Source organism: the organism of the source record quoted next, unplaced genomic scaffold (assembly GCF_019419815.1).
Source record: "Pyrus x bretschneideri cultivar Hongxiangsu unplaced genomic scaffold, Pyrus_bretschneideri_v1 Contig7, whole genome shotgun sequence".
NCBI lineage: Eukaryota > Viridiplantae > Streptophyta > Magnoliopsida > Rosales > Rosaceae > Pyrus > Pyrus x bretschneideri.
Window position 1 is genome coordinate 3,776,837 of NW_025999809.1, and position 20,826 is coordinate 3,797,662.

At 36.9% G+C, this 20,826-nt stretch overlaps 2 protein-coding genes across 3 annotated transcripts; both read right to left on the minus strand.

Moving 5' to 3' along the window:
- Positions 1–3,300: 3,300 nt before the first annotated feature.
- Positions 3,301–11,058, minus strand: LOC103927085 (AUGMIN subunit 3). Of its 2 annotated transcripts, none has more exons than XM_009335983.3 (18): positions 10,737–11,058; positions 10,601–10,637; positions 10,384–10,487; positions 9,803–9,998; positions 9,294–9,360; positions 8,950–9,053; positions 8,298–8,382; positions 7,642–7,696; positions 6,889–7,020; positions 6,700–6,769; positions 6,311–6,368; positions 6,138–6,193; positions 5,873–6,025; positions 5,493–5,604; positions 5,239–5,380; positions 4,370–4,445; positions 3,707–3,802; positions 3,301–3,615 (listed from the first exon to the last, which is right to left on the minus strand). In XM_009335983.3, the coding sequence occupies exons 1-18, from the start codon at positions 10,910–10,912 to the stop codon at positions 3,484–3,486; spliced, it is 1,851 nt and encodes a 616-aa protein (XP_009334258.1). In that variant the 5' UTR covers positions 10,913–11,058; the 3' UTR covers positions 3,301–3,483. The 2 variants fall into 2 exon arrangements, with proteins under 2 accessions (XP_009334258.1, XP_009334254.1); XM_009335979.3 differs by having other exon boundaries at positions 7,642–7,699.
- A 6,746-nt stretch (positions 11,059–17,804) lies between these two features.
- On the minus strand, positions 17,805–20,502 carry LOC103927086. Its single transcript, XM_009335984.3, has 5 exons — positions 20,110–20,502; positions 19,861–20,021; positions 19,580–19,610; positions 19,002–19,101; positions 17,805–18,386 (listed from the first exon to the last, which is right to left on the minus strand). The coding sequence occupies exons 1-5, from the start codon at positions 20,419–20,421 to the stop codon at positions 18,214–18,216; spliced, it is 777 nt and encodes a 258-aa protein (XP_009334259.1). The 5' UTR covers positions 20,422–20,502; the 3' UTR covers positions 17,805–18,213.
- Positions 20,503–20,826: the final 324 nt, after the last annotated feature.

Genomic DNA, 20,826 nt, shown 5'->3' on the forward strand with positions numbered 1-20,826 from the left:
GTATATATTTGCATATGCTTACAAAATTAACAACGACATTAGCCGAAAGTGGTTGCATCTGTCACTAAATTTATTCAACCAAAACCATGAGCATGAAAGTCGAAATGGAAAACTTAAAGCATACCATATTCTTTCAGTCACGATTAATTTAGTAAAGACGAACAAATTGTTCCAATCTTTCTTTATGAGAACTGAATACGAGAAAGAAAGCTTGAAGTGCTTGAAAACCTACCATTCAACAATTATTAGTTTACCAATTTAAGAGTGATATATCTGATAGCAGAATATGTGATCCCAAGGAGATGTGATTCTCCGCAAGGCTACACATGCCTTGGGAGGTGACGTCCATGATCTGTCTTCCATTGGACGATGGTGTCTTTATGCCTCGGCACGGTTCGTTGGCTTTATCCACTCTTTAACCGACCTCCATTTTATTCTTTTTTCTTTTATATTTAACTAACCCTTTCTAATCATAAGATCAAAAGGAAAAATCATACAGGATCTCATATGCCGATGCATATATGAACCTCCTCATTGGGCTCACTGATCATCTCAAAAATTCTCTAGTGCAAAGTTAGAACACATGACTATTTCAATTGAACCAAAACATTAATATGAACATTGAAATAAGAAGCCTAGAGCACCAGGCCTTCCAATACAAACTAATTCAATAAAATAATGAACTAAATATTTCAATCTTTCTTTATTATATTTAATTCAGTATCGTCATTAAGCGCTTCAATTAAAATAAAGGCCCACGTTTGGGTTTGAAGGGTGGTGACGGTGGGGGCAAAACTTGAACTCAAGAGACACCACTCACAGAAACAGATTATCCAATTATGTAATCGTTTTATGTAACTGATAATTTCGGTCTCTAAGACCAAATAGGAACTGATGCAAATCATATTAATATGCCAAGTATATGCAATTATATGCGGAAACGTACTGATCCCGTTTTCAAGGAGGTCCGGCATGGTGGTGTTGCCAAGCATATGCAATCACAACTTGGATTAAACACACGCAGTTAATGAGAATATTATGTAATCCAATATTAAACCTAATAGGTTTTAATTATATAACCGGATGCTCTAATACCACATGTAAACTTTATGTGGTTGTATAATTAAAACACAAACAAGGAGTTGACTAACCTGATCATGAAGCAATAGCCATTGAATACCAAGCGGAGATGATGTGGGATGCGGCACCACCAAAGTCTTCTACAAAGCACCTAGCCAGATACAACTACTTTATGGAAAGCGTTTGTTGTGTATCTAGGGTTTGCAGGGACCTTAGTATTTATACTGGCTAAGGCATTAAGGTTCTGTCCATAAAGGAATCCCAAATCCCACTTTTTAGTCTATAAGTTAGGTATCATAATCACATAAAATCAAGGACTCCATCAATCTTACTTGTATTACAAGACACCTAATAGAAGATTGATATATTTAGGAAATCAAGTCACAATATCTACAATAATCTCCAATTTACATTCCTATTATATGTTGTAGACCATTTAAGGTTGATTTACATCGGAATAAATCCAACACTGTATTCTCTGTTGGCTAAATCCTTTTGAACATTTGTCATTGACTTATATATGTTTATGTATGATTGGTAACGAAGATGGGAACTTCTATGAAGCCGGCCATATTTGAAGCGTTTGATACTGCAAGGAGCATTGCTCGCTGGCATCAGGCTGTAAAGAGGAGCCGGACATTGAGAAAAGCTGCTAGCAGTGATATACTGCAAGGAGCATTGCTCGCTGGCATCAGGCTGTAAAAAGGCGCCGGGCATTGAGAAAAGCTGCTACCAGTATTGCGTCTAGCCAAGAAGATGCCGATCAGCTTCTGTCGTAGTTCAGTTGTTTGAAGTAAAAATTCATGAGTCTTCGCTAAACAATGGCACCGACGTAAGAAATTGAGTCTTTACAGGAAGATGGCACTAAAGAAGAATCTAAGCCCAAGGAGATTACAGAAGACAGTATAACACCATTCAAATTTCTAAAACCATAGTGACATACAATACTAAAACATGAGAAGCGTAATGATGTAGAAAATAATCAAAACAATCAAAACATGACAAGCGTAATGATGTAGAAGATAATCAAAACATGAGAGAAAATAATGAAAACGCCATCACATTTCATAAAATTGAACTTATGGATTTGAGTACACATAGCCAGCAGGAACATACTCACAGAGGCAGAAACAACGCACTCTCTTTCAGAATCGGATAAGTATCTCTGGGCGTCAAATGACCGTCGTACCGAAGTAAACAATCAGGGAGGATGACAAGGAATCTAGAGAACCATGGCAAGATCAAGTACGAGAGTTAATAGGCAACTAGCCGATGGATCAAATAAACGAACTGGCTTATCAAAATTTGATGACAATATTCTACTTACTTCGGTTATAATTACAGGTGGTGTGTTTGATTTCTTTGTTAAAAGTGTGCTTGGTTTAATGGAGAGGTAATGGAAACCAACCTAATCGAGAAGACGACGAAGACGAAGCTAACAGATGAGTTCGTTTTCTGTTACTACGGGATCATTTCATGAGTTCATGGCCAAGAATTTAGTATGTTTCTGGAGGGGGATTTATACTTGCATCGTTCATTCCTCTGTCAATTTGTGATGGTGGTGGTCTGCAATCCTATGACAGTGAATTTTGAGGATTTGGTTGATATCGATTTGGGAAATTGGTCTTACTAGCCCTTTTACAAATACTCCAACTAAAATTAACCCTATGCTCAAAATGCAATCTCTGCTACTAGCCCTTTTTTATGAAAATACCCTTAATATTGTGTCAATAATCTACCAATATAGCGTCAAGAATGTATTAGTATTGTATCGATGATAAAAGTGTTTTGTTAAAAAGGACTAGTAGAGATTGCATTTGAGAAGAGGGCGATTTTTTGTGAATGGGCTGCTAAGCCCAATTTCCCTATCACTTTTATTTTTTGTTTCGTAAACAAGAATTCAGTAGCTTCGATTATAATTTCTAAATAAAAAGTGATGCATAAGCCTTTTCAGGTTAAAGAAAAATGTCAATCCTTTGAAATTATATTTTTCATTTTCCTTCAGTCAAAAAGTTATTTAAAGCTTTAAGTCATTTTATATGATGTGGCGAGTTTCATTTACTTTTCCACCAAGAATATTGAATGAAAAGTAACACCGAAGTTTACCGTCTTCGGAGCTTCTTCCTGGCCTCTGGGGAAAGTAAGTGAAACTGATTTTCTTACTGGTACAACGAGATAAAAGGTGCGCCGTTGATGTTTGAACAAACAACACGAAATAAATTTCCTGAAAACAAACTCACATTCACTGAGATTGAACTTATGGATTTGAGTACAGAGATCATTGGCACCATCCATGGCTTTGTTAAATACAATAAATAATTCAGCTCAACATCCATCTCTCTCTCTCTCTCTCACACACACACACACGGACACACAGAGACAGGGACAATCTATATGCAAGCGTTATGAAACCTGCAAAGCTCTGACGCGTGCAGTTAGCTCTCGAACTTGACTCCTCAGACGATCAGGATTACAGAAAAACTCAACAAAGACACCTCGTTGAAGCCCAATTTCCTTGGCATGATGTTTAACAATCTGCAAGCCATGCATATTGCCAGTATTAATAACACGATTAAGGTCCAGAAAATAGTTAACTAAACCAATATATGCACCACAGAGTAGTTACCTCATTTTTCTTACGATGCTCCAGTGTCACCTCTTCAACTGCAGCAGAGAGTTTTGCATTTATTTTTTCCATTTCATCAAGCTCTTTCATCAATGGCTGGAAAACAAAGACAAAGATATATTAATTTTGTACAGGAACAGAGGCGAGAAAATACTAAAGAATTACCACAACAAGCTGCAATAACAACATGATGACATGATGTTCAAATGGCCAATAGCGGATCAGAAAATGTAGAAGAAAAAGAAAAGTAACATGTCTAACATGAAATTATGATTTCAACGCTACGATACATAAGGACAACTGAAGGTTTTTTCTTTCTTTAGTATTCATATAACCATCATTTTAAAAGAAAACATAACATGTTAACCACGGTGAGTTATTGCTATATTATGAACAATACTTGTATTCTGTCTTTCAACCAAATTTAGATATCAAACATATCACACACGAAAACCACCAATTTTAAAACAAGTTAAAGTATAGAACTCTTCAATGTTGAAACAAGAACTCAACAAGACACGATTCTCCATGGTCAGATCTTCTACTTTGTGCGACTTAAAGAGCACATGAAGCATAGAATACCATAAGAGGGAAAAATCAATACCAGTAAAAATGGAAACAAGTGAAGTAATAAGAAATGAAGGTGTAATAGTGATGTCATACCCGTGGTGTCAATATAGGTTGTGCAGTTGTGGAAGACGCAAATAGCAATTGCTGCAAACTTTGAATTAGAGTGCACCTGAGACAATTAATAAGTTAGAAGTTTTCCCACAAAACGAAAAGGTGGAGAAATACACATTCATGGTAGATACTTTTGAGGAGATGACCAAATCAGTGTTACTGAGGAGGCATGTTTATTCGTGTTAAAGATAGGGAAGACATGCTAGACCACTACCATAAAGTCTACCAAATGCCAGACACACCCATGATGCCAAATTACATCAAATTCTACCATCAACCATGCATATTTTCATTTCTCACTAAAAATACAGGAACAGATGCCAAAGATTAGATAACTTGTTTGTTTCATTGAGGTTCTGAATGTTATATTGTATAGAATTGCTTGTCATATCAGGCCATCAGCATTCCAGCAAGACTGCTTTGCCAATGTATTTAGTGTACTATGGATGTGGATTCATTCAGCTATCGAATTTTCAAAGTGAATGAGCATAAAAGATATCAAAGAGCAGGAAAAAAGCCTTATGACCACATGATGTTGTTGTCCATATGGATGCAAAAAAGAATACCATACAGAGCAAGGCTTGTATAGGTTAGCACCTCATCAATAGTATATATGAAATAAGCAATGTATATTCTTTAATTTTGGGGTGTAATTTCATTAACTAGAGTCATGTAGAAATCCTACCATTTGCAGTGAGTAGGAAAAGAAATTAAGAGTACTAACTTGTATGGTTGCAATAACCAACGGGCACAAGATATACTACTTAAGTTGCACACAGCTATTTATAGGCCAAAATGAAAAATTGTTATACTAATACTCTCAATGGTTAAGAAAAAGCGGGGTAACTCACAACTCATTAACACATCTATTTCTGTCCTCTGGAAGTGAGTTCTCAAGATCAGACTGAAGGGTCATCAAGTCTGAATGAAGACTAGATATCTGCTGCACAATACCCGGAGCTGATACATATGTTGATAGCCCAACTTGAGCATCTAATGCAAGAACACATAAGTTTAATAATTGAGAAAAAAATGAGGAAATAATAGTATTAATATAAAATCTTAACAACTTTATGTTTATTGAAGAAGAATGCACTGTCATTACTTGAATGGATACTTAAAAGATCTCTAACACCATGCAAAAAGTGATCCTGATCATCCACTCCTCCTTGTTCTTGAACATCAGATGCTGCTTGAATTAATGCCAGGCAACGACCCTATAATGATTAGAAAGGAACATAAACACGCCATGATAGTGGAAAAAGGAAAAGAGGATGAAGGGTTTAAGCATGCAACTGTACGCAAGGTTTCCCAAATAATCTGGAGCATAACACTTACCAGTTCTGAGCATAATAGTATTACAATGAGATGTGTTATGACTTAAGTTTTGAATACATGTAGAATCATCCAACAGTAAGAGAGAATATTTGATAGAGGTGAAGGAGGAGAAATGAATAAGAAGTCTAAAGAGGGAGAGAGAGATACCACACGGCCTTTTGTTGCTGACAGGTAGGCTTGCACCTCTGATTCAATAACTTTAAGCAAGGAGTATGCTCCAAGCATGTTTTTCTTTTCCAACTGACAAGCCATTTTTAAGAACTGATGTCTTGCAAGCTGATTAACAAGATGATTTATAAACTGCCAAGGAAAAATTGAATAAGAAAATGTTAGACCAGAAGATCAGGAATCTTTGCGATATGAACTCAATGCTTTATTGATTGATGATAAGACAATTAGTAGCTGACAATACCGCTTTCTGCCGGTTAATGTAATATTCTTGTCGCATGACCTTTAAGTCATAATCACCTACAAATTGATAATTCAGATCACATTAGCTATGAAGAACTTTTTGAGCCATGCAAGGCAAATAATTTGATGTTGTTTCATCTTACAGTTCTAGATTGGTTTAGTTACTAATAATACCTTGCAATATGTACGTGTCTTGGAGTTGAGCCAGCTCCCAACAAAGACCTGGAATAGTCTGAGAAAGGAATACACAGTACCTCAAACTAAATCAATCAATGATATGAATGTGTTTTGAAGGCAGAAATAAGCATACAGAAGAATCTTGTAAGAGTATCAGAATATGTGCCACCCCCAAGAATAACAACTTCAAGAGAAAACCCCACAAGATAAATGAAAGTATAAATACAGGCAACGTGATTAGCAAGGTAGCATGTCCATGATCCTTTCCTCATGGGGGTTCTCTTTATGACTACAATTAGACTTCAACTTTTTTCTGCGGAATATTTTGGAAATTTGGATATAACAGGTAAACGTAGGAACCTTAAAAAACAAGAACACATACAAACCTCAGATAATAATTTCTCTTCCTTGTGATAAGAATTTGATAGTTCTCCAACAAGTTCTGCATGCTTTCTCCTGTATACATATTAGATACTCCTTAGTCAAAAGATATTGTGAAATGTAGCAGATAAGAAACAATTGAAGTCTACCACTACACAAAGTGTAATGAATCGACATGTTAAAATGCATTGTACCTGAGGGAATGAAGATCAAGATGGATGTGAGCTTCATCCGATGATACTTGAGATTTAAGTGCCATTAGAATTGCTTGCTGCTTAGCATTCTCAACTTGGGCTTCCACCCATTGTCTTTCACTTGTCCCAAAACTGCACAATATTTAGCAGTAACAGAGTGAGCAGGGATTCCAAATTTACCAACAACAAAAAAATGCCAGCATGAAAGTTGACGAGAAAAAGGTTAACCAGCCACAGATAATGAAATACCACATCTATTCAAGTACCAGATATAGATGAATCATCCAAACAACAAAAGTATGGTTGAATTATCAAAATACCACATCATTTCAAAGAATGTGTTTGTATGTGATAGACCGATAGTGATACACAAGCATGCGTGTAGAGAGGTTGATGCAGAATACAAACGAATAAAAAAGAAATTTTTTCTGTGCCTCTCAGGTGTCAGAGAAGTAAAATAATTAACTACTAGAATATACCTTCTCACTCTGATTACACAAACAGAATACATCCTCTAATTTTCGTAATACTGAAATCAAAATGTAACCTTTTTGTATCTTCTTTGTAGATTTTCTTAAAAGAAATAAAACAATTCATTTTCTTAAAAGAAATAAAACAATTGAAGTAATAATAACAGCAATTGTTCTAGTTTCTTAAAGTGGATGTGGGGATCTGAAATCAGACAAAATAAGTAGGTATTCCTTTCATTTTATAAAAGTTAAAACTTTGTGAATAGGGGAAAAAGTTACATACATAGAACGAAGTCGTTGCAACTCAGAGACACGCTGATGATGGGATTTTTCTAAATCTGCTGCAATCAAAAGGCCGAGTAAAAGGAGTCAATATTTGCTAGTTTATATAAATTAAAACAGCTTAAGATATCCGAATACGTAGGCAACTCTAGATTATGCAAATAATCAACATTTGCATCAAAGTGATAATGATGTGATTACATATGGATGTCAGGTATTTTCTGAATTCAGAAGAGCAAAAAAATAACATTACAAATAAAAACATATTCCTATTTTTCATTTTTTCAAGGAAGTATGTGCAGAAAAAACAAGAAGAAAATGATTTGTGGCATACATATTAAGTCTCTGTACATGACTAAAGCTGTGTGTATCACTCCACTCATTGGTTTGTGTAATTGTTTTTTCTTTTAAGAGAAGGTTAAAGTGATTTTATGACTCAAAAAAGTAAATTTTCATATCAAAAATAGCCTCTGGTACCAGTTGAAGCATCAAATATAAAAATCTCAAAGTTATAAGCGTCCAGCAAGCACATGTAATCTCTACTCCATTGGAAAAGAAAAAGAATCTGGAGCTATTAATCTTCAATACTTAATGCGGAGAGAGAGAGAGAGGAAATTAGAAGAGTGAAAACTAAGCAAAAGCCATAGGACAGATTACCTCTTACTATGATATTTGAGATGTCTTCAAGACTAACCCATGAACACTTAGATTTGCCCTCTTCAACAACTAAACGAAAAGGACCCTGTTCATATCACTTAGTAAGGCCTTCATTTTCCTTTTAATAATACGAAGTATACAATAGAAAAACTGGCAAGACACAAAAAAGATACAGCGTAATTGATAGGGCCATAAGAAATATACAACAGATGAGGGGAAAAACATGATTTCAAGAACTTATCCAGAAGATTTTCAATACTAACAAGATAGAATTCCATGAGATGAACTTCTGTCAAATATGAATAGTGGAAATCTGAATTTTACTTAGTTTTCTTTTGATAAATAGTGATCTTGAAATTATTCCCCAAAAAAAAAATATTCAACTGGGACAGAGTGTTACAATTTACTTTCAATGCAGAGGATCTAGAAATAAAAGCTGGCAGCCTGGCACAAAGCAATGATGGATATCTGAAAAATAAGTTGCAGCAATACTAGCTAAATTTCCATTCTAAGTGAAAGCAACACTGACACACTGATGCGCGACCAATTAGATTAGCAATAATTAAAGCTGGAAAAGAAAAGGATACTCGTTCATACACAATCAGTAATTAACAATGCTTAGAGAGGAGGAGGGGGGGAATTATCTACACACCGTGTCCAACTGCTTGGCAAACCACTGATTTAGCTCCTTGATACAAGATGAATCTCCAATTAAGTATGGATGAAAGTCTGCGTAAGCTAAATAGATGCCATCCCCTGCAAGTTAAGTAGGGCTAAAAGCTCATAAATATGAAAAGGCAGAAATAGTGAGCTTGAATGTGGAATTCCTAAGCAGAAAAGTGAACTGCATTCCTCCTTCAGTTGTGCACAAATCACATAATTATTCTCAATTTCTCATATTAAAATGCAGAACATATACTGGGCATTAAACAACAAAGGTTATTGTAAAATGTTTAGAAAATCAACACAAGTACTGAAAGGTAAAAGAATACAAACCATCCCCAGAATGATAATGGGCTAACTCTTGTGCTGTAGAAGCCATCCTTCCAAGAACTGCATTCATCTAGAGTAGAGTGAAAGAATTACAAATCTTATGAAATTTGAAGTAGCAATAAACTTCTTAAAGTGCTTTTCTCATTAAAAAAAATCGATCAAAACCCTATACACATGGTTCTCTGCATACACAAAGGCAGGTTGAACTGCACACGTTTGTTTGCAGATAAGTCACTGAGCATTCGAATGCTCATTCACATGTTTGCAGACAACATAGTATACATAATATATGGAAAACCAAGCTCAATCAAACAATATCAAAAAGGCTAAATGAATCAAACTTATCATAATTGATGTCCTCAATTTATCACACCACCAGTGTCTAATAAATTGCTTTTACAACTTAGTCAAGAAAATGACGAAATCCATTTCAAAATGGGTCACTAATGCGCAGAATATACTTCAGTGATCGTAGCTATTCTAGTAAGGGAGCCTTCTTTTTACTAATATACCTGCAAATTTCTTGCAGAAAGGCTATCATCTATAGTTGTAAGATGTCCATTGACAGTAGATGTTGCAGCAACTCGAGCCCGTCTCCCTTGGATCAAAGCCGAAGCCTGATCAGTAAGCATGTCGAACTGAGAATGCAGATGTCTAAGCTGTCTCTGCAACTGTAAAGCTTCAGCTTTATAGGCCAAAGTTGCATCCCTAAGGAAGAAAACAAGTCCATTAGTACTGGGAGCAGGGCATCACTAGCCAAAAAAAGATACATCTTAAAAGAGATACCAAGTTGCTAGAATATGCAATGACCAAGCATACTTTATGTTATACAAACTACTGAGAATTTACTGGCATACTGGTTCTCCGCCTATTTTCTGTACATTATCCTTTCCTTTAACGTCCTCCTTTCCCGCCATGATTTAGCCGCAAGAAAAATGAAATAATCAAATCAAGTAAACGATACCCACACCAAAAAATGTGCTGCGAAATCTCTTCTCAGTCCTCATGTACAGGCCAGAACTAATGCATCGCTAGAGGAAAAATAACAAAATGAATAAATGAATGTAAAAATTATGCAGTAAAAGTATGGTACCGGATATCTTTGAGTCCCTCCTCAGCTGCGAAAACCGCCTCCTGGTTGTCTGGCCTGGAAGCAAAGGCTGAAATGCTGTCGTACGCAAAGTCCAAATCTTCCCCCTGCAAAACCAACATTTATATCAAAGTATCAATACACATATATTTTGAAGTTCGAACACAGCATATAAAAACTCAACAATTTTGATTACAAACAACAGAAACGAGAATTTTACCTCTAATAGCTTCCCCTCCTGCACAAATTGATCATATCTAAACAAAAAAATTGAAAAAAAAAAATCAGAAATTATATATTATTACAAATTTTCAAAATTCAACCAAATGACAATGAATGAGGGGAGAGAGAGTAACTGAGAGAGTTCGGGGAGAGAGAGGACGTTGGAGGGGCGGAGGCTGGAGCAGATCCAGTCGAGGATGGGTCGAGCGTCGTCGTATTGGAAGGGCCATTCGAAGCTGTCAGGGTCCAATGCGTCCGCCCCTTCGTACCCTAATTCACCCAACAGAGCGCACAGCGTCGCCCCGCTCATTTTCCGGTCGCTTTCTTATCTCTTCTCTTGCTCCGTCGTGAACGGCGGTGCCTCGGGATCAGATCTTGCGATTTCAAATGTTTGCCAGCGACTGAGGGGACGAGTGAATTTTTTGGGCCGTTTGGCGCCGGCCTCTGAAGTATGACGTCGTTTCATTTGTGTTTTTTGTGTAATTTCCAACAAAACAAAAAACAAAAAAAAAAATAAAAAATCGTCGTGAACAATTTTGTCCTTTTCTCCTCCAGACAGATGATCTTAGAGCAACTCCACCCCTATCCACTTTGAGCCAGCACCCAGCCCATTTATCCATTTAATTGAACAGTAATAGACTCAATGAACAGTAATAGGCCAAAGCATCTCCACCCCAAAAAAAAATGTGCTGGCACCTAGTCTAAAAATGCGCTGACACAAACGATCTCCACCCCTACAAAATGCGCTGGCACCCAGTCCATTTAAAATATTAAATAATTTTTTTATAAAATAATAAAAAAAAATAGTTTTAATTTCGGATAGGATTTTTAACCAATCTCGTCACGCCACGTGTCATTATCCGAACGTACTATTTTTTGAATAGATTTCCGCTAAGATTTTCAACCAATCCCGACAACCCACGTGTCACTTCCTGTTTACAATAATTTAGGCAAGATTTCGATAAGATTTTTAACCAATCTCGTCACGCCACGTGTCATTATCCGAACGTACTATTTTTTGAATAGATTTCCGCTAAGATTTTCAACCAATCACGTAGTGCCACGTGGCATTGTCCAGAACCTCATCTTCTTTTTTTTTGTCCATATAAACCCTACATCCCTACATCCATCCTCACACTAAACTCAATCCTTTTTTTTAGCTCAAAATTCTTCTTTATCGTTTTCAAATCTTGAGTTCTTACAATGTCTTCTTCAAGGAGAGCGTATAAACAGTTGCAAGAGCAGCAGAAAAGGTTGTTGGCACAACAGGAAGAATTGGTCAATCTTGACCAAGGTGGAGGTGGAGATGAGGCCTTCGCAATGGAGGAGGATGAGGATGATCACCATAGAAGGCGGAGGGCCTCACATTCCCGCCGTATCATGCAAGCTATGGGTCAGATAGCCAAACCCGGACGTGCGGCAAACATCGATAGAAGAAGGGAAAGACGAGGTAAAGATCTCTTGGAAGATTATTTTATTCCCAACAGCGTTTACCCTGATCATGTTTTTAGACGTCGTTTTAGAATGCAACGAAGTTTGTTCGCTAAAATCATGAGTGATGTTTGCAACCATGATCCATATTTTGTGCAAAAAGAGGATGCTTTTCATGTTCTAGGTCTTCTTCCTGAGCAAAAAATTACGGCTTCCTTGCGAATGCTTGCATATGGAGCATCTGCAGATCAAGTGGATGAGATCGCAAGGATGGGAAAAACAACAGTTCTGGAGTCCCTGATGCGGTTTTGCTCTGCAATTGAAGCCCTCTACACCAATGAGTACCTTCGGCAACCCACGCCAAGGGACATGCGAAGGCTTCTGAGGAAGGGTGAGATGCGAGGCTTCCCTGACATGATTGGAAGCATCGACTGCATGCACTGGACATGGAAAAACTGTCCAAGTGCGTGGCAAGGAGCTTATGGCGACAGAAAATGAGCCAAAAGCATCATTCTGGAAGCGGTGGCTTCTTTTGACACATGAATTTGGCATGCTTTTTTTGGTGTTCCAGGAGCTCAGAATGACCTAAATGTCCTTGCCCAATCTCCAGTGTTTGACGAACTGCTACAAGGGCGTGGGCCGAGATGCACATATTGAGTTAATGGTAATAAATACGAGGGACCATACTACCTTGCAGATGGTATTTACCCAAGGTGGTCAACATTTGTCAAAACAGTGCCACACCCGCAGAGTGAAAAAGAGAAACACTTCGCAAAGTGTCAAGAAGGGTGTAGGAAGGATGTCGAGCGTTGTTTTGGTATCCTGCAAGCTCGTTGGGCCATTGTCAGGGCTGCAGCTAGAATGTTTGATGTCGAGGCTCTTCGATCCATCATGATGACGTGTATTATTCTCCACAACATGATTGTTGAAGACGAGTATGATTATGATGCCGTTGATGAATACGAGCCGGATCCGATGAACAACTCAAGAACACAAATCTACTATGCTCATGACCGGACCGAAGATCCCGTGCAACACGAGCCGTTGGAACGGGATGGACGTTACAATGAATTGATCGTTCAACGATACACTTCATTGCAAGAGCCATACTGGCACATAGCCCGCCAGAATGACTTGATTGAGCATCAGTGGAGCTTGCACGAAGGCGAAGATAATTAAAATAAGGCTTGTGGTTGAAGAAGAAAGTGTATTGTTTTTTAAGTAATCTTATTTAGTGTGTTTGCTTTTTTTTTTTAAGTTTGAATGGTGAGGTTATGTAATTTTATTTGGTGTTTTAAGTTTAAATGGTGAGGTTATGTAATTTTAAGTTTAAATGGTGTTTTATGTAATTTTATTTGGTGTTTTAAGTTTACATAAGAAATTACATAAGAAATTAAATAAAGTTCTAAAAATAAATAAGAAATTACATAAGAAATTAAATAAAGTTCTAAAAACAAATAAGAAATTACATAAGAAATTAAATAAAGTTCTAAAACTAAATAAGAAATTACATAAGAAATTAAATAAAGTTCTAAAAACAAATAAGAAATTACATAAGAAATTAAATAAAGTTCTAAAACTAAATAAGAAATTACATAAGAAATTAAATAAAGTCTGTGGAGTAAGGATATGTGGTGCTAGGATCTTGGTTGCTAGGATTTCTGTAGCTGGAACCCCCTTGACTTGTTTCGGCATCTCTTGCACGCCTCCTCTGCACGACATCTCTTTTTTCTGATGTCCAAAAATATTTTGAATTCGGAGACAGTCCTACTAGAGACTTGTTCATAGTGTCACGATCTGTTTGAGCCATCCTTTCTTCTCTAAGCATCTCATTCTCTCGATGAAGTGCTTCTCTAATCATCTCGTTCTCTCGATTAATTATTTCTCTTTGTCTCTCAGTCGCCTCATCACGAGCCTCAGTAGTTGCAATAATTGCTGCCAGGGCAGCAGCTTTTTCCTCATCTCTAGTCTTTTCCCATGCCATGTTCAATTCACCTTGACGAGTAAGTTCCTCCATATATTTAGCGTAGTCATTTTTGGAAGAACTACCTTTTTTCTTTGATGCCTTTTTACCTTGAGGCCTGAGGGACTGACGAGTCGGTTGGGTCTCTGGCACTTGTTCAGGCATCCCTTCCGTGTCTTCAAATGTGTTGGCTTCTTGTTCGGCTGTGTCTGATTCTGGCGAACTGTGTAGACCCATACCGTGCATGACAACTTCTGGACCGGTTGCCACAATTTTGTATCTAGGGCAATCTTTGACAATTTGCCAACATTCCCATTTGTTGAATGATTTGTTATGGTTCTTTGCATTGTAGAATGCTTGTGCTTGTAGTGTCTATAAAAATTACATAAGAATTGTGGAATGCATAAAAATTATGTAAAAATTACATAAAAATTACATAAGTATTGTGGAATGCATATTATATAAAAATTACATAAGAAATTAAATAAATTAAAATATTGATGTGGGTGGAATGCATATAAATAAATAAAAATATTGTTACCTCATCCGCTAAACTTATCCCACTACGCAAATTACCAGAAGCATGAGAGAGGGCGTTTTTCCAACAAGTAAAGGATGTGTTGAGTTTTTTCCAACGACCTTGAAGACCTTGACTAGATCTGGCATCTTTTCCATGTACATCTTTTCCATGTACATCGTTGAACGATTTCGTAATTTTACTCCACATTTCTCGCTTATCCATCTCATTACCCGTAATCGGGTCATGAGTAGTGCGAACCCAACATTCACACAACGTAACATCTTCACTGAGCTTCCACGAAGTCATTTTTTTCTCTCAAAGTGTACAAAATATTCAAATGTAGAAAGTGTAGAAAGTGTAGAAAATATTGAAATGTGGTGTAAGGTGGAAGATGAGGGTTAGGTATTTATAGAAAAAAAAATTTAATTTTTTAAAATTTTTCTGTATTTTTTAAAAAAAATTTGACATTTTTTAATTAATTTTTAATAAATTTTAATGTTGTAATTAATCGGGACCGTTGGATTTGAAAAATAATCAAATCCAACAGCCAACACGATGCCACGTGGCCAACGGTCAAATTTCTGACCGTTGGGCCTTTTTTTTTTAATTTTTTTTTTATTTTTGGTGAAATAAACGTGGACCGTTGATCTGTGATCGGACGGTCCAATTTAAAATTTAAATTTAAATTTTTTTTACCGTTGGAAATCCAACGGCCTACAAAACTAGCCGTTGGAAATCCAACGGCTCTGAGGAGGCCACGTAGACCTCACCCGGATGAGAGCAAGTGGACCTGCACGCGGGCCCCAGCGCCTGCAAAGCCTGTCGGCTACTCGCCTGGGCACCCGCGTGTGTTGCACGCGCCAACAACACAGACCGGCTTCTGGGTCTGTCCATTTTGGGCTGGGCTGTTGACTGGCACGGGCTGGGTGCCAGTCAATTGCATGGGCTGGAGCAGATTCACTTGGTGCCAGTCCATTTTCTTCACTTGGTGCCAGTCCATTGGGCATGGGCTGGAGTTGCTCTTAGGAAGGAAGGAGAAAACTTGTGCGGGGCTTCGCTTGTCATTGAATTTTGTTGAGTGGCATTATAATCCAATCAAAACTTGTCACATGGCAAGTCTTAAATATTATCTTTTATCATTCTTTTATATTTAAAATTCTCATAATTATTTTTCCTACTAATTAATATACATCATGAGATTAATTTGATGTATATTTTTCTTCGCCCCCTCCCTCTTCTTCTTCCCTCCCTTTTGGTACTTTTATGTTTTGCCGTAGAAGTCTTCAGTTTCTTCTCTCTCTCCCACTTCTACCATCATGTTAAAGATGGATGATCAACCAAAATAGTTGTACTTCAACCAAAATAAAGTGAAGGATAATCAATAAATTGTGAAAAGATCAACTCGATAGTATGGAGTGAGTTTGCAAGATTGTATTTAAAGTTTGCTACAAAATATTCTAATCCTTTATAGGAGAAACATATATTCTTATGAAGAAAGGAAATAAAGAGGGGGAAGAAGGCTGCACACGGCATAGAAAATTGCGGAAGACAAATAAGAGAGAATGAGAAGAGGAAAAAAGAAAAAAAGAAAAAAAAGGAACAGACAAATTTTGTTAAACATCAAGCCTGTGTTAGAATATTTATATATATATATATATATATATACAATTTTATTTCATTATAGATGGAGAAGATGGTTTAATTTTTTTTCCCATTATTTTTATGAAGGAAGGAAATGCACAGGGTGGGGAAGAAGCCGGCATTGGCAGAGAGAAAATTTGAGAAGAAAAAGGGAAGACAGAGGAGATCAGAGGAAAATTGAAATCTTAAATTAATCTTATATCAATTAATAGAAAATATAATTATGAAAGTTTTAAATATTAAAGAAAAATAATAAAAGATAAAATTTAAAAATTGCCATGTCACTCAGCAAAATCTAGTGGCAAGTAAAGCCCCACACAAGTTTTTATCCTTAGGAAAATGTCAAAAAGTCCACGTAAGTAATAATAGTTAGAAAAGACACTACTAGTATTTTTCAACGGAAATGTCAATTTCTATATGGCATGACATGGAATGCACCAGATAAAGTTGTTGTCAAATTTGACAGCAGCTTCAAATCTATTTTCAGTAAATCATAAATATTTCTTTATAATTTTTGTTATTACCTTTTGTTTTAAAATTACTAATTACAATTATAAAAAGTTAATAATGCAATTAATAATAGTTTCAATTTGGCATAGCGGATGGAGAACCAAACTTACAAAAAAGATCAATGTGCCACATAAGAGCATCTCCAAAGGATATATCAAATTTTAAAATATCAAAATAATAGTTGATAGCTTATGTGACAATTTGACATTTTATGCAATATTTTGCTCCACCCGATATGTTAAATAATAATGTTATTTAATAAACTTTTTATCTTTTTATGGAGTCCAATGATTAAGGTAACCAATCAAATATTTAAAAAACATAATAACATTTATTATATATTATATTAATCTATTAAAATATCATTTAATAAATTCGACATCTGCTATAAAATTTGACAGCAAAAGGCTTTGCCTTCAAATGACTCAACGCCACCTAAGAAATTGAAGGCTCGGTTAGAGAGAGTTTGCTGCCATTTTTTATTGTTGTATGTCTACGTGGCAATTTTGACATCTCCTTTGAATATGCTCTAAGTCTTTAAATTTAAATTGTGTTTAAAATTTGAATGAGGATCCTGGATCCAGATGATCCTTTAATCGTGTTCATTCATCGTAAATTGTATGATATACAATGCATAAACACGATTAAAAGATTCTCATCGAATCCTCCTATCTCCATATGCTTACCACCGTTAACCAACTTAAACCCCCAAAAGCTGCCACGTGTAATTTATTCTGCTCTGCTTTTTTCTTTTTTCTTCTGAAGTGTTCTGCTCTGCTTATTAGGAGAGTAAAATCCTCTTTTAAATCGTTGACTTCCAAATTTGCCCTGATATAAAGTGTATCCACTCTTTTTCGAAGCTCATCAGCATACATAATGCAGTTTGGTGGTGATCAGTTTAAGCCAAATCCATTGCAAAGTTCAATGATAGAAACAATGGGGGTGAGCCCTTGCCGCCACCGTCGCCTTCCACGGCTAAGAGTCGCCATTGTCTTCCTCCAACAAGGATCCCGGTCGTGTTCCTCGGATAAGAGCTTTTTCATTGTTTCGTGGTCAGAGTTGTTTCATGGGTCAAGTTGGGCTTTTTCATTTTCTTTGGGGTTTTCATTGTTTTGCCATCGTCTTCCTCGGACAAGATTCTCTAAAAGCACTTTCAGTTTCAGACATTTAGAACCGCTTTCCAAATGAGACCTAAGTCATACTTTGGCTCATATATACAATATGCAATTAAACAAAAAACGACCAGACAAAATTGTATGACTAAATAAAAACAGGATCATCCTCGAAGAACATGTCTATCAGTACCTAGACACCTTTTCTCATCTCTGATGGGATTAAAATCTCAAAACTCCTAAGCATTTCGAAGAACAATATCAATCGATTCAAATCTGCCAACCGTCACAAGAATAAGCTGCCTGTTGTAGGTAGTCGTGCAGATATCAGTAGCCGTCACAGTGACAGTCGAGGAAGAGATGAAATGGAAATGGTGACCATTCCAAGCCTCTTGTCGTTTACATATATAAGTACATAGATCATTAGTAGTTCTTCAGTCTGTTTCAGAATCCGAGAAGTATTTCTGGGCGTCAAATGGCTGTCTCCGGGAGTTCATATCATGGACATTTGGCTGTCTCCGGGAGTTCATATCATGGAAGTTAGGCTGTCTCGGGGAATTCATATCATGGAAGTTAGAAGGAGCTTCTCCAGACATCGGAGCAAATGCTGCAGCTCAAATACATAAAACTAATGAGAAATGGACACTTAAGGCAATTTTTCAACGGAAAATAATTTAACAGAAAGAGAAAATTTGCAAGTACGGGATAAAAATATAACTTAACTAGCGCGTATGTGAATGTCACTTTCAAAGAAGACCATCCTAATATACAGTTTGCTTAATAAACTGTTCTTAGATGTTTTTGCCATGTAGGTGCAAGTTTGTTCGTCTAATGATCTTTTCAGTTTTCAAGAAAGATATTTCAGAGTCACTCAGGGATCTCTAATACGAGGTCAGCACTCTATCGGCCACAGTAACAGGATGAGTTAAAAGTCAATCTATGGGAACTGTAGCGCACTCAATCATCAATCCACAAAATTTTGTAAGTTCTATAGCCCATCAAATCTAGGAATCTACAAAAGAAGTGAGCAACAATGTTGGACTACCGCAACAAAAAAAACTAATGAACACCAAATAAACAGAACAATGCTCAATCTACAATCAGAGATATTGGTAGAAGAACATTCTTCCCCTAATGGTGTACAAGGGCCAATTAATTCGCAAACCAAATCACAGAAACGGAAGTTCACAACATAAAACTTGTTAAAATACATTCAACTAACCTTTCTCTCTCATTCTCCTTTCTCTGTCATACTCAAATTTATCCCGAATCTGGTTGACCTTTTCCCAGGTATCACCTTGCCTACTTGCAAAACCATTGTCCTGCAACAAAATAAAGTCAGTTGAGTGTATCATCACACATCCATAACCATGTGACCAAAGTAGTCAAAAGCAAAAGATAGCACAAGCATCCCTCTAGTATAGCGGGGTCCTATGAATACAGAGGTATCACATCTTACACTAGAAACAATCAGGGTGTCATAAATCATAGTTTGGTGACAAAATCCTATTTACTTCGGTTATAAAGCTTGATTCCGATGGCTTCATTTACCAATGAAGATAGCAAGAAATAATTGCATTCACAATAACACAAAGGACCCGCTTTGAAGATTAAACAACATGTTATTAAGTGTGCAGTTTCAAGTCGATGATAATGGACAACTATGTGAAATGCTGGGCTGTCTACTCATGATTCCTAACATGTAATTAGCGAGGTGTAGGTGCCGAGAGAACACATGTTATATACATCAGCAAAGCTCACATATTCCACTAGGTCCAATAAACCGCATCAAATTCTTACCTTAAATGGCTCAGGATGAAACCGCTTGTTCCTGAAACACAAGCAACCGAGCAAAATTAGCATCTGAATATCATTAGACGCCAATGGGCAGTGAGCCAGTGAGATTTTACACTACTAGAACAAACCGAGTAATAATTACATTCGTATAAATTTAACAAGCGCAGATTTTTTCAAAAATTTCCATCTTTTATATAACCATGTTACATGAAATTAAAATCTACAAATGTCAATTCTTTGCAATACTGAAAAACCATTTGCAGAAATTAATCAACATGGCACACCTGTACGGAGAGAAATCGTGATCATCGTCCTCGGCGGATTCATAATTCGCATGATCCTGAGCAATTTTTTTGGAATAACCCTCGTCCCAATACAGCCTTTCCCAATTTTCCCTCAGCTCCTGGTAAAGCTCCATGTATCTTTTGCACCAAGGCTCGTGTTCCTGTCAACAAATTAAAGTAAAACCACATTAATACAAACCCTAATTAATCCAAAACCACACAAGTAATCACAAAGGAGCAAAGACGAACCGTTTCCTTGAGGACGAGGCGAGTGCGGCGCATGAACTGGTCTCGGAGCTGCTTGCGGCGCTTGTTGGGGATGTTGTCCCTGGGAATGACGAACCGCTCACGTGGAGGCACGTGATCGCCGATCTCGTGGATTTCGCCGTCAACGATCCACCACTCGGATTTCTCCTCCTGCTTCCGCATGGCCAGGGCGGGTGACTTGTGGCGGCGCCGAGATGGGCCAGACTCGGTCCGGGCCCATCGCAGTTGGGTGGCGGCGGCCGCAGTCTGGAAGCATGACGGTGAGTTCTTGAGTCGTTTTGCTAGGGAGAGCATTTGGGAAGCAGTGTTTCTGAGTTTGGTGCAGTAGAGTGTTACAGTCGAGTCTGTTGCGGGGATTTTGGTCCTTGCAAGGAGACCCGCTAAGTTTATCCGAAGGCTTAACCGGTTCGAACCGCTTGCATTACGTTTTTTTTCCTTTCTTTTTACTCCTCGTATCTAAAGAAAATATCAAAATGTCAAAATAAGTAATAAAGGTGAAACAAACAGTAGTTATATTTTTCAATCGACAAACAAAATTTGACAGCTGCTTCAAATTTTTTTAATTAATTATTAAATACTTTTTATTATTTTTTTTATTGTTTGAAAGCCTTACCTTTTAATTTTTTTTCATACCAATGTCATTTTTAAGTACTTTTATACATTTTAATTCATTTTCTTTCATTACCAATGCAAAAAAAG

Bases quoted from the DNA above. Each gene is read 5' to 3' on its own strand.
- LOC103927085 (XM_009335979.3), bottom strand. From the start codon at position 10,912: ATGAGCGGGGCGACGCTGTGCGCTCTGTTGGGTGAATTAGGGTACGAA. The intron at 10,488-10,600 runs GTAAAATTCTCG...TTGGTTTTGCAG, and splicing joins AGGAGGGGAAGCTATTAGAG to GGGGAAGATTTGGACTTTGC. The intron at 6,369-6,699 runs GTTTGTATGTGT...TTCCTTTCTCAG, and splicing joins AAGAGAAATTATTATCTGAG to ACTATTCCAGGTCTTTGTTG.
- LOC103927086 (XM_009335984.3), bottom strand. From the start codon at position 20,421: ATGCTCTCCCTAGCAAAACGACTCAAGAACTCACCGTCATGCTTCCAG. The intron at 19,102-19,579 runs GTAAGAATTTGA...ATTTTGTTGCAG, and splicing joins TTCATCCTGAGCCATTTAAG to GACAATGGTTTTGCAAGTAG. The intron at 18,387-19,001 runs GTTAGTTGAATG...TTTGAGCTGCAG, and splicing joins AAGGAGAATGAGAGAGAAAG to CATTTGCTCCGATGTCTGGA.